General features: G+C 44.4%; 1 protein-coding gene across 3 annotated transcripts in view; it reads left to right on the top strand.

The window, feature by feature from the left end:
* Positions 1-1,069: 1,069 nt before the first annotated feature.
* The window catches only part of nf1a (neurofibromin 1a), an 84,678-nt gene continuing 73,005 nt past the window's right edge, over positions 1,070-12,742 (top strand). For all 3 annotated transcript variants that reach the window (XM_069722508.1, XM_069722509.1, XM_069722507.1), the window contains exons 1-4: positions 1,070-1,392; positions 9,216-9,359; positions 10,377-10,460; positions 11,382-11,572. In XM_069722508.1, the coding sequence (XP_069578609.1) occupies positions 1,333-1,392; positions 9,216-9,359; positions 10,377-10,460; positions 11,382-11,572 (479 nt within the window). In that variant the 5' untranslated portion in view covers positions 1,070-1,332. The remainder of the gene's footprint in view (positions 1,393-9,215; positions 9,360-10,376; positions 10,461-11,381; positions 11,573-12,742) is intronic.

Genomic DNA, 12,742 nt, shown 5'->3' with positions numbered 1-12,742 from the left:
GACGTTCCCTGCAAATAATCCAGTGATTCATCACGCAGTACCTTTGCACTCATAATATTACCTATCAGTTGGTTTATTTGATTATTTAACTGGGTTCCACCCACCGAATGAAGCACTTTCTTGAACTAATTTAATGATAACTCTTTGTCTTTATTTCATTCTCCTGATATTGTCCTGCTACATGTAGCTCACCTGTATAATGTCAATACTTTGCTCTCCTGTTTTTGTGAATTTCACATTCCCTAATGACCTAAGATGAAATAATGGGGCACAGTACAAATATGTCCTGCTGAATAACGCCGGCCCGCTTCACAAACTGTAGTAACATTTCAAATTAAGAGTTTAATAGGAATCAAATGGTTTTAAAGGTAAAGATACTTTATTTGAGACATTTGGAAGTGTGTGTCGAGGTGTACAGTGTCAGGGTTTAGTGTGCCTTTACAGAGTTTGTGGCCTGTATTGGACCCAATCTAAGACTATGTAGTTTTGTCCCAATCTGTCCTGCATCGTCCAGAGGACACACCAGCCTCTATGTCTCTCCCTGTTCTCTCACACACACACACACACACACACACACACACACACACACACACACACACACACACACACACACACACACACACACACACACACACACACACACATTCAGCCCTTCCGCTTTTTCTGACACAAGTGCGCAGTGCAGACGTTAACGTAAAAAAACTACACAAAGAAGAATAACTTCCGCTGTGGAGGTCACGTGATTTCCGGTCAAACACGGCGGGGTCTGTTGGGGACATTTTGTCTGCAGACAGGTCCCTCCCGACCAGCTCCTCCACACCGGGGTTATCGGCGTTAACCTTACAGCACGGCGGGTTTGTTTGGTCAACTTTATAGTTTTATTATCATAAAACAAACAACAAGATGCTATAAACTACAAAAAAAAATAAGACATGAACCGAAAAAGAGGGATTTCTAGTTTATTTACAAAGTTCCGCTTTGGCACTTCAGGTGTTTTTTATCTTTTGATTCCACCGCCACATTTTTATTGAGTCACTCTGAAGACATTTGGACAACAGCTGTTACTTTGAAAAGTGTTCCTGGAAGTGGTGTTTTCCGCTGCAGCTAGCTTGACCTCAGTGTCCAACACCTCCCATCAATTCCTCTGAAGAAGACTTCCGGTGGTGTGTCATGGCGGTGGCATGGTGAATTCTACAGAAAGGGGAAAATATTCGCCTCTTTCGTCCTTTCTCATCGGCTCAGGATAGATTTTCATGCAGATATAAGCCCGTCCGCTCCGGCAGCACACCTCGGATCCCCCGGCCCAGCGCTGCGGTGCTCCTCCGCCCGGCCATGGCGGCTCACAAACCAGTGGAGTGGGTCCAGGCCGTGATTACGAGATTTGATGAGCAGGTAAGATGGGCTGATTCGGCGGGTGGGTGGAGCACGGATGGGTGTAGCACGGCTGCGGTGGTCCGGAGCCTCCACCGCAGAGGCGGGCGGCTCGTGTAACGTGACGAGGTCCCGTCAGAAGATGGATTTCGGGCAGAGTTTAGCTCCCCGGCTGGAGGTGGAGGAGGTGGAGGAGGTGGTGCTGCTCCACACTGGAGAGGAGCTCCTGGAGCTAGCGCCGTTTACACGATCAATTAGCACATTTATCCCACATTTAACCCGGGTTATATACGGAGACAGCCGCTCTACGGCGCACTAACGCGCACCACAGCCGTTTGTCGGGCACATTTGGAGAGCAGAGGCGCCTCGGGGAGCCGCCGGAGACCTGCTGTCGGCCGGTCCCACCAGCGAGCTAGGCTAACACCTAGCAGGCCTGGCTATCAAATGTAAACAAATCAGATTTGAGTGGCTGAGCACGCGGCGTCCTCCGGGTGAGGAGTGAGTGACAGCTGTCAGCTGACGGAGCAAACCTGTCGGGCTGTCGGGCTTCATCCTGCAGCTTCATCCTCCTTCAGCTCTCCACCACCTGTCGGTGCTCCTGGTTTTATTTACCCCTGTTCAAGATGCTCCTCCTCACTGTTTGGACTCTTTAAATACTCTATAGTTCAAGATGCTCCTCCTCACTGTTTGGACTCTTTAAATACTCTATAGTTACTAGCGAGGTTTGCAGCAGTGTTGTTAAATGAGCCTGAAGGGCAGAACTTCACTTTGGGAGAGGTTAGTTTGGGATGAACCAGGAAGCTTCATGATTTGTAACTTTTTTCTGAATGAGTCTGTCTCGTTACACAGAAAGCTGTCTGAGAGTCGGAGCATTAGAAGCCGTTTGTATTAAACTGATTGAGTTTTGTGGAGCTGCCAGACGTCTCTGCTGCCGGCGGCGCTGCCTCAGATCATGGCCGCTCGCTGGGCTTCAGCAGCTCAGCTTGGATTACCACCTCTGGAAGAAAGTGGCTTTAGCTGTTAAATCCACTTCTTGGTTATTGTAACCGCTAAGCTCCAACTAAAACCTGCTCATTCATTCGCGTCAGCGTATCCCATAATAAACACGGTGTGTATGGTGGTTGATGTTGACCAGCAGCCCCAGTAATGGCAGCACGGTTTGTATTAGTAATGGTTTGGTTTGAACCTGCCGGTCATGGTATGTTTAATTTTTCTGTATTACAGTTTTCCAACACTGTTCGTAAAGTGGACCGACAATCATATTAAATTCATGCAAATTTAAACAACTGCTAGTTCAAGTTCAGCTTTGAACCAACAGTCAAAGCTAACAGCAGTATCCATAGCAACCAATGTCACCACACCAGAGACTTCATCTTGTTTCACGTGGCTGTGTTTCCGTCAGCTGATGCGTGTACGAGGATATACTCTACCTAAACATTATATTTGATTTATGTGCCGTAAAATAACAACATTATTGAGAGAAACCCAACAGTTCAACAACTCCCAGTTCTGTATGTTCAGGATCCACATTGTGATTTCTTTAATCTGATCTGGTCCGAGTCCGTTGTCATGGAGATGGTTTAGTTTTTATCACGTATCGAGAGGGAAACCAGAGCATGTGACTCTAAGTGGACTTTGGGGAGGACACTTTTTTTCTGATAGTTAAACAGCACGAAAATAAATCCAGCTGTTGTTTTGAGTATTTACAAAAGCGTTTAAAACGAGTCGGCAGCTGTAAAACACATGCGAGCCGACCTAATGGTAGATTTTGAGTGATTAACTGTCATCGAGGGCAGAACATCGGAGGGCTGAGCAGAAGTGCTTCAACCGAAGTACGTCGCTCACCAGTACAATGAGGACTTGTCTGCCCGCATAGAAATTCTGATCTGGATTGGAAAAAGCGTTGCAGAGATGTGTCCCGCTTCCTGTTTACGTCCTTGCTGCCAACTTTGTCACAGCCAAATGATCTGCAGGAAAGAATGTGAGCGCTTCACTCACTGCATGAAGAAAAGGATGAATCTCTTCGATTGTCAGTCGCTCTGAATGGTCGAGGTGTCCCAGGCCACAGGATCGGGCCATAGCCAAGCACTTCCTAATGGATGCTTATCAGCTCCATAAAGACTGATCCATATCTACGTACTTAGGTGACCGCATCAGTGCAGTAATGTGATAATATGACACATACCACAGGGCTGAGTGCCTTGTTGTCATCGTTGATTTTTCTCTATAATCTTGAAACAGCGTCCTTCTATCAGCCAACAATACTGATTGTAAACTCAACCCTCCCAACACGCTGCTGTACATGCAGTCGTAGCACTTCACAGTCAAAACCTCCCTCGAGACGACCTCTGGAGGGTTTGTATTGTTAAGGAAATATAGATTTCATATTTTAAGTATTCAGACAGGAATGGTGATAGAAGAAACCACCACAGAAAGATGATGAGTTCAGGTGTGTTCTGATCAATCAGCAACCAGCAATTATTTAATCATTATGAATCCTCCAGTTCAGATTCTGTCCGTCACCATCTTGTCAGTTCGGAGCGGTTTGGAGCAGGAAGTGACCATATTTGGACGAGCTGGGGGAGGAGCCAGCGGTGGAGCTGACCGATCTGATCGGAAAACCTGACGATACTACGTCCCGCCCACCGATAGCTGTAACCTGACTGCACCACAGGCCTGTCAATCAAACAGACACGCCCCCAAAAACAGGTCTTCTTGAATCTTCTTTTCTAATGAATGAGGGATTATTTTCAGATGGACCTCCAGAAAACTAAGAAGAAGGAGTGACTTTAGCTAACAACACCGAGAGAACTGATGGACACATTTTATTCACTTTGGATTTGATGAGAGAAGTTGAATGGGAGTCTATGGAGCCGGAGGCTTTTTGGAGCCGACCTCTAGTGGCACTCGCTGGTATTGCAGCTGAAGACGCTTCTGGATCAGAACCATTTTACAGACCTGAAGCTACGAACTCTTTTATAAACAGTCCTGGAACTTGATCCAGTTTACTTAAGGTGGACTGACCTTTAAGGTGGACCAGCTGTTCTCATTTCAGTGACAATCTCAGCTGCTCCTGGACAGAATGGTGGTGCCCTGTGTTCAGCTTAGTTTGTAATGTGTATATGTTAAATAGTCAAACTCTTGTAAAGTTACTGCCTTAGATGGCAACCTCCCTCTCCACCATCCCCAGAGGACAGGAGGAAGGACTGATACTGACATGTCTGTTTTTAATTGTTTCTCAACTTCACTTATTTTCTTGTCAGGAATTCTATTTATGCCATTGACAGTTTCAGATTTCTTTCCAGTAAGACTTTTTTGTTGTTGTTGTAGTTGTAGTTGTCATATTTATAATGTACAACCTCGTTTCTGAAAAAGAAAAGAAAAAGACGTTGTGTAAAATATAATAAAAACAGACTGCAATGATTTGCAAATCACATAAACCTGAATTTGATTGTTTTATGAAAAATATCGTCTCATTTTGAATGTGATGTCAGCAACACGTCTCTATAAAGTTGTTCCAGGATCATGTTCACCACTGAGCTGCATCAACTCTTCTTTTAACAACACTCTGGAAACGTTGGGGAACTGAGGAGACCAGTTTCTGGAGTTTTGAAAGTGAAATGTGGTCCCATTCTTGCCTGATAGAGGATTTCAGCTGCTCAACAGTTCAGGGTCTCCTTTGTTGTATTGTTCATGTCCTGATGCTCCAGATGTTTTCAATGATTGACAGGTCTGGACTGCAGGAGGCCAGTTTATCAGCGGACTCTTCTACTAGAGAACCATGCTGTTGGAATACGTGCAGAATGTGGTTGGACGTTGTTCTGCTGAAATAAACAAGACCTTCCCTGAAAGAGACGTTGTCTGGATGGCAGCATATGTTGCTCCAAAACCTGAATATGTCATTCAGCATTAATGCTTCCTTCCAGATGTTCAAGCTACCCATGCCATGTGCACTAATGCATCCCTGTACCATCACAGATGCTGGCTTTAGAACTGAGCTGATAACAAGCTGGATGGTCCCTCTCCTCTTTAACCTGGAGGATGCAGCGTCCATGATTTCCAAACAGAATCTCAGATTGTGATCCATCAGACCTCAGGACAGTTGTCCACTTCACCTCAGTCCATCTTCAATGATCTCGGTCCAGAGAAGGCGGCGGTGTTTCTGGATCATGTTTCTATCTGGTTTCTTCTTTGGAGCGTTTTAACAGCATTTGTGGACGCAGCGATGAACTGTGTTCACAGACGATGGTTTTCACAAGTGTTCCTGAGCCCATGCAGTGATTTCCACTCCAGAATAGTGTGTTTTTAATGCAGTGCTGCCTGAGGGCCCGAAGATCACCACCATCCAATATTGGTTTCCAGCCTTGTTCCTTGTGTTCAGAGATTTCTCCAGATTCTCTGAATCTTTTAATGATATTATGAACCGTAGACGATGAAATCCACTAATTCTTTGTAGTTTTACGTTGAGGAACATTATTCTTAGATTGTTGAACTATTTTCCAACACAGTCTTTCACAGAGTGGTGAACCTCTCCCCATCTTCACTGATGAAAGACTCCGCCTCTCTGAAATCATCTTTTTATACTTAATCATGTTACTAATCTGTTGCCATGGTAACCTCATTAGTGGAGATGCTCCACCAGGTGTTTAAAAAAAAAAAACCATCTTTACAAAACTTTTCCAGTCTTTTGTTGACCCTGTCACAACCTTTTTGAGACGTGTTGCTGCATCAAATTCAAAATAAGCACATATTTTTAATAAAACAATAACATTTCTGAGTTTAAACATTTAATATGCTGTCTCTGGTCTATCTTCACTTAAATATGGGTTTATGTGATTGCATGTCATTGCATTCTGTTTTTATTTACATTTTACATAGTGTCCCAACTTCTTCGGAAACGGGGTTGTACGTCGATAAAAATTCTGTTCTGAATGAGGATTTAAAAAACCCAATTCTTTAGTAAAACAAAAAGAAAAGGAGTATTGATGAATAACAGGACCAGCAGACTATGGATAAGATAAAATAAGATCATATCCCTACCTAATACTATACCCTATAGCTGGCTGGTGGATGCCGACTGACAGGAGGAGAAACTTTGTTTTACCAATGTTCTCTCATTTTAAATTTTTGTGGTTCAGAGTACATTTTAAAATGAATATTGTCATGTTATTGGTCCAAAATGAAGTGCAAATCCATGTTAAATGACTGCCCACACTCCCCCCACCGCTACAACACCTGGGGAAAAAAACGGGGAAAAGCTTGATATGTAAAAATGGACAAAGCTTTCCGGACTGAAGAGTGAAACCAATGTGGAAGTGCCATATAGTGCAATACCTCTGAGGACCACTAGGGGCTGGCTAAAAAAACTCCAGCTCCATAGATTTAACTTCTTTCATGAAATCCAAAGTCATTATGGTGTCATTAGCTAAAATTGGTCCTTCTGAATAATTTACTGGCGCTCCATCTGACAATATTCCTTTAATTAACTGAATATTAGGCCTCAAACACGGGTGAGTTTGCAGTCAGTTTCTGCTGCAGGTGAACAGGTATAGTGTCCTCAGGTTTCCGGTCAGGTAGAGTCAGATCCACCAATCGCTCCTCCCCAGCTCATCCAAATATGGTCACTTCCTGCTCAAGAAAAACAAGTTGACGACGGCTGAGATGCTGAACTTGGGGCTTTAAAACAGCAGTTCACAAATCAATGGGTGACGTCATGATAGCTTCCCATTTGGGTATGACAGGCTTCTTTTTTTTTTTTAATGAGCAATGGATAATGTGGATAAAATTCTTTGTCACAGCTGGTGTAACTTTAATCATGTTGATGTTAATCGCTGCCACAGAACAGCAGTGCTCATTGATTTCAGTTGTCTAATTAAGCAATAGTTTCAGTTCTACTAACGGATGCTCAATCTACACCAGTATTGTTGCTTTACTTAGAAACCGTCTTATCGTGGACAAACGGGGGCCCGAATGGGTGTCACAATATTTGGGATTTCATGTCTGTATGGAGCTCATTTGTCCTGTGAATTCTGTGGACTGTTGGACAGTCAGTGGAGAGTTGGACAGTCTGTGGGCAGTTGGACAGTTAGTGGAGAGTTGGACAGTCTGTGGACAGTTGGACAGTCAATGGACAGTCAGTGGAGAGTTGGACAGTCAGTGGACAGTTGGACAGTCAATGGACAGTCATTGGAGAGTTGGACAGTCTGGGGGCAGTTGGACAGTCAGTGGAGAGTTGGACAGTCTGTGGACAGTTGGACAGTTAGTGGAGAGTTGGACAGTCTGTGGACAGTTGGACAGTCAGTGGAGAGTTGGACAGTCAGTGGACAGTTGGACAGTCAATGGACAGTCATTGGAGAGTTGGACAGTCTGGGGGCAGTTGGACAGCCTGTGGACAGTTGGATAGTCAGTGGACAGTTGGACAGTCTGTGGACAGGTGGACAGTCTGTGTCCGGCTCCATAGACTCCCATTCAACTTCTCTCATCAAATCCAAAGTGAATAAAATGTGTCCATCAGTTATCTCGGTGTTGTTAGCTAAAGTCACTCCTTCTTCTTAGTTTTCTGGAGGTCCATCTGAAAATAATCCCTCATTCATTAGAAAAGAAGATTCAAGAAGACCTGTTTTTGGGGGCGTGTCTGTTTGATTGACAGGCCTGTGGTGCAGTCAGGTTACAGCTATCGGTGGGCGGGACGTAGTATCGTCAGGTTTTCCGATCAGATCAGTCAGATCCACCTCTGGCTCCTCCCCCAGCTCGTCTAAATATGGTCACTTCCTGCTCTAAACCGCTCCGAACTCTAGGCTTATTAGGCGTTTAAAAACCAACGGTTACGTCACTGCTGGTTGCCACTTGGTTCAAATACAGAAGTAATATACAGTTTAATATAGAAACACCTGCCAACAGTCCTCTTTATCGCAGGTTTCTCCTGTTTTGTCAACCGTCAAATCAAGGAGGTGGGTTAAAGGTCAAACGTGCAGTGAGCATGAGCATCTGAACTTCCAGATGATGTAAGATCAAAAGCACACCAGGCATTAAAATTATGTAATCATGTTTTATTAGATTCAGTAGAAGCATTTCATTGACGTGAACCACCTGAATTTTCAGGTCGATCATATCTAAATATTTATAAATGAATATTTTACTGGAATATCTTCTATCAGGTACCATTCCAGTTTTTTAGTTGTTCTGTATCATGAAACAAACTATTATATTGAAATGAAAGCGTGAGAGAATCGTAATCTTAATTCAGTCCAAAAAAGCGGTGATTTGTTGTCCGGTCCTCCTTCCAGCTGTGTCTGGTTGAATCGTTGGGTTTCCCTCTGTGATGTTTCAGGGTTCTTTTGTCAGGACTTATCCATGTCAAGTGCTGACAGATAACTTGTACTGTGATTTGTCTCCATATACGTCAGATTGAATGGAATCTGTTGCTCCTGGTGCGGTGTTGGTTGAGAACAGTTTGGGAGGATGAGTCCTGGCTGGTGTTGTGTTCCTTGAGCTGCTCGGTGTCGGTGAAGACACTCGACGGCGTCCACTGTGATGCTCTGTGGAACTGTGGCTGCACGGCGTGACTCCACCCCCGCTGCTGCACAGATCCTGCTTTCCTTTTTGGTTGATTAAGTTGATTAATGTTAAACATGTTGCGTTTCCAATCAGGGCCCTTTCATCACGTTGTTGGTCATATTCATGCAGAAATTTTCAACTCTGTTTCCAAAAGAGTTGGGACTGATTTGTTGGCACCGCTAGAAAAGTTTATAGACAACTGGATTATTGTGATATTTCCATTGTTGTCTTTAACTATTAACATACACTTCTTTAATCTTCTCATCCTCTCGTTTTCTGTTTTTCAGCTTCCCATTAAAGTCGGACATCAGAACACCCACACCAAAGTCAGCACAGAGCACAACAAGGAATGCCTGATCAACATCTCCAAGTACAAGTTCTCCCTGGTCATCAGCGGCCTCACCACCATCCTCAAAAATGTCAACAACATGGTGAGCGGCTTCTTCCTGTTCCAGGACACTGATTGGATGCTGAGATTATTCACCCTGGTAGTGAAACAACCTTCTGTCCTTGAATCCATTGATGGTTGTTGCACTCTGCTGTTCAGACACAAAGAGAAGATTAGTTTAAATGTGACCCACTTTTCCAGGTCTGCACGCCTGGCTGATCCCTGCAGAACACGTGAAGCGGTCGGAGGTGTTGGATTCAGTCAGAGGCCTTTAAAAGGGTTCAGGGAGAGAACAGGGCAGATATCAGTCACTCGCTCCGTGTTCATGTTACATTTTATTGAAATAAAGATGACTGGAAGCTTTTTCTTTACAGGTAGAACTTGTACAATCTGTGATGACAGCAGCTCTGTCTTCACAGAGTGAACAATGTTCAGTGTTTGTCAGATTTAAGTCCTGTGAAACACTTTGTACGTTAACAGCAGAGCATCCAGGCAGCCTGCAGTTAGCAATGGTTTCTTAAGTAAAGTTAGATTTACGTTACAGATGGTGATCTGAGGTTTTAGCAGGTTCATTGTTGCAGCATTAAAACCTTACAGTGACGGCATGTGGGTCGTTCTTGTGTCCAGTTTGTGTCGACGTTAGCTGCTCTAAAGATTCAAATGTTTTACAGTGATGATGATGAACATTGCACCTATAAAACTGATTCCTGTCACGATACGCCAGACGAGGTAGCGGCGGTACGCGAGCCCGTTGAAACGTTGTACGAGCAGCCGGGTTTTTGTCTCGGGGAAAGTTAGAAGTGACGTACTGTTAAATAGAAAAATGACCTGCTGCAATTCAGCTCATTTTAGCAAATGTAGATGACCTTGTTCAGATGCAGGAGTCTCCCTGTCCAGGCATTATCTGGCATCACTGATTTTCCATCTGGTTCCATATTATGTGAATTAATCATGTAGGTAGATATCGTTACGCTCTGACCACAACATAACTGCATGTGGTGAGTTTGAGAAAGCTGAATCCGAGGTTGGGTTTCTGTTTTGACTGTGACTTTCTTCACAGCGCATATTTGGAGAAGCTTCTGAGAAGAACCTCTACCTCTCCCAGCTCATCATCCTGGACACGCTGGAGAAGTGTCTGGCTGGGGTGAGTCCGTCAGGAACAAACTACCGGCTGTTACAGCTGTACATCTACTGCAGAACAATTCAACCTCATCTCAGTAACACACCTTCATCACTCCATTGTGTTTGGAGTCCAGATCTATACCTCCCCTCCTTACTATCAAATATATTATAATAATAAAACCCCAGGTATTGTTCAGTATCTGTGCTGCTGTTGGTGCAGACACAAACCTCTGTTAAAGTTCTCATCCTGCACCAATCACACAGATCAGTTTCCTCAGTGAAGCCCGATTACCTTCAACAACAACTCAGTTTCCTGTCATGAGTGTTCAGAATCAGATGGAAGCAGGAACTTCTCTGTATTTGTGGTAAATAAATACAGACCAAGTTCATAAAAAAAATAAACCCGCCTTTTGACGCAACTGCCCCTGATAGAGATATTATTCTCCTTTTGACAAAGATATGGAAAGGATGTTTTTATGGTTTAACCACTACCTTAATTTTCCAAAATGGCACCATTGGATTTAAACAGTAAAATTAATATGCAACACAATGATTGAATAATTTTTTAATCACAGAATAAGTAATAACAGGGCGTTAACATAGTGAGGTCGTTCATAGTAGAAGAGTGAAATGGAAAATACAACAAAGGAGACCCTGAACTGTCCTCTATCGGGAAAGAATGGGACCACATTTCACTTTCTAACCTCCAGAAACTGGTCTCCTCAGTTCCTGAACATTTACAGAGTGTTGTTAAAAGAAGAGGTGATTCAAAACGAGAAAAGCCAATGTGGTGTTAGTAGGTCAGGCGGGCCGTTCGGCAACATATCTGCCATCTTGATTTGGCCCTCTTGCTCTGGTTGTTGACCCGTAATCCCTTCGGGTCCAACGGCAGCGAACCGGACCGGCGCCGCCTCGCTGACTCTTCTCTGTCCTTCGTCTTCAGCAATCTAAGGACTGCCTGCGTCTGGATGAGACGATGCTGGTCAAACAGCTGCTGCCGGAGATCTGCCATTTCATCCATATGTACCGCGAAGGCCACCAGCACGCCGCCGAGCTGCGGGCCTCCGCCTCCGCAGTCCTCTTCTCCCTCAGCTGCAACAACTTCAACGCCGTCTTCAGCCGCATCTCCACCAGGTACTTCAGCACGCAGATATTTACTGCCCTAAACAACAGTCAACCCGGGGCAAAAAAACTTTAATTTATTTTTGTTTTTCTAGGAGACATTGAGGTATGTTAAGTCATATGGACTCAGTTTGTGTGTGTGTGTGTGTGTGTGTGTGTGTGTGTGTGTGTGTGTGTGTGTGTGTGTGTGTGTGTGTGTGTGTGTGTGTGTGTGTGTGTGTGTGTGTGTGTGTGTGTGCCTCTGTGTTTGTGCGTGTGTGTCTGTGCGTGTGTGTCTGTGTGCGTGTCTCTGTGTGTATGTGTGTGTGTGTGTGTGTGTATACGTGTATGCGTGTGTTTGTCTCTGTGTGTGTGTGTGTGTGTGTGTGTCTCCGTGTGTGTGTGTGTGTGTCTCCGTGTGTGTGTGTGTGTGTCTCCGTGTGTGTGTGTGTGTCTCCGTGTGTGTGTGTCTGTCTCCGTGTGTGTGTGTGTGTCAGTGCCGAATTGGATGATTTTTCTTGGGGAGTTTAAGCGCATCATTTCCAGTGATGGTGTCTGGTTTCAAGTCTCTAGTTTGTTCCTGCTCATAACAGTCATGTTGCAACAGAGTAATGGCAAAATGGGGGACGTGAGTGTTGTTGAAGGCCACGCCCACATTTATCAGTCAACATGACGCTTTGGATCTCGGCTGATGTAGTTATTTTGAGCACTAAAACGGCACGAGGTTTTGAGGTACACCTTTGTGGTGTTTTTGGCACCCCCTATGGGTTGAGGTCAAAATGCTTTGCTCTGCATATTCATATAGGTAAATGGTCTGTACTTGTCTAGCGCTTTATCACCTTTTGGTCTCAAAGCTCTTTAACATGGTTTTCCATTCATCCATTCACACACTAATGAGACAGATCACCATGCAAGGTGCTGCCATCAGGAGAACATTCACACACTGATGGTTCACCATCGGGAACAACTTAGGGTTCAGTGTCTTGCTCAAGGACACTTAGGCATGTGGACAGGAGGAGCTGGGGATCGAACCACCAACCTTCTGATTAGTGTGCAACCCACTCTACTGACTGATCAAATTTACCAAGACTTGTGATGATTGGATAAATCATTAATGTGTTATGGCCAATTTCCTGCAAAGGCTCAGCCTGATGTCACCAGATCCAAACGGACCAGTCTTGCACATTCATGATAGAACTGTTT

The sequence above is a fragment of the Brachyistius frenatus genome, unplaced genomic scaffold, assembly GCF_029030835.1.
Source record: "Brachyistius frenatus isolate BFR_SWC_R1_liver_20210118 unplaced genomic scaffold, ASM2903083v1 Contig_294, whole genome shotgun sequence".
Classification (NCBI taxonomy): Eukaryota; Metazoa; Chordata; class Actinopteri; family Embiotocidae; genus Brachyistius; species Brachyistius frenatus.
The sequence above is the reverse complement of the archived record's forward strand: the minus strand, read 5'-3'. Positions and strand labels throughout refer to the sequence as shown.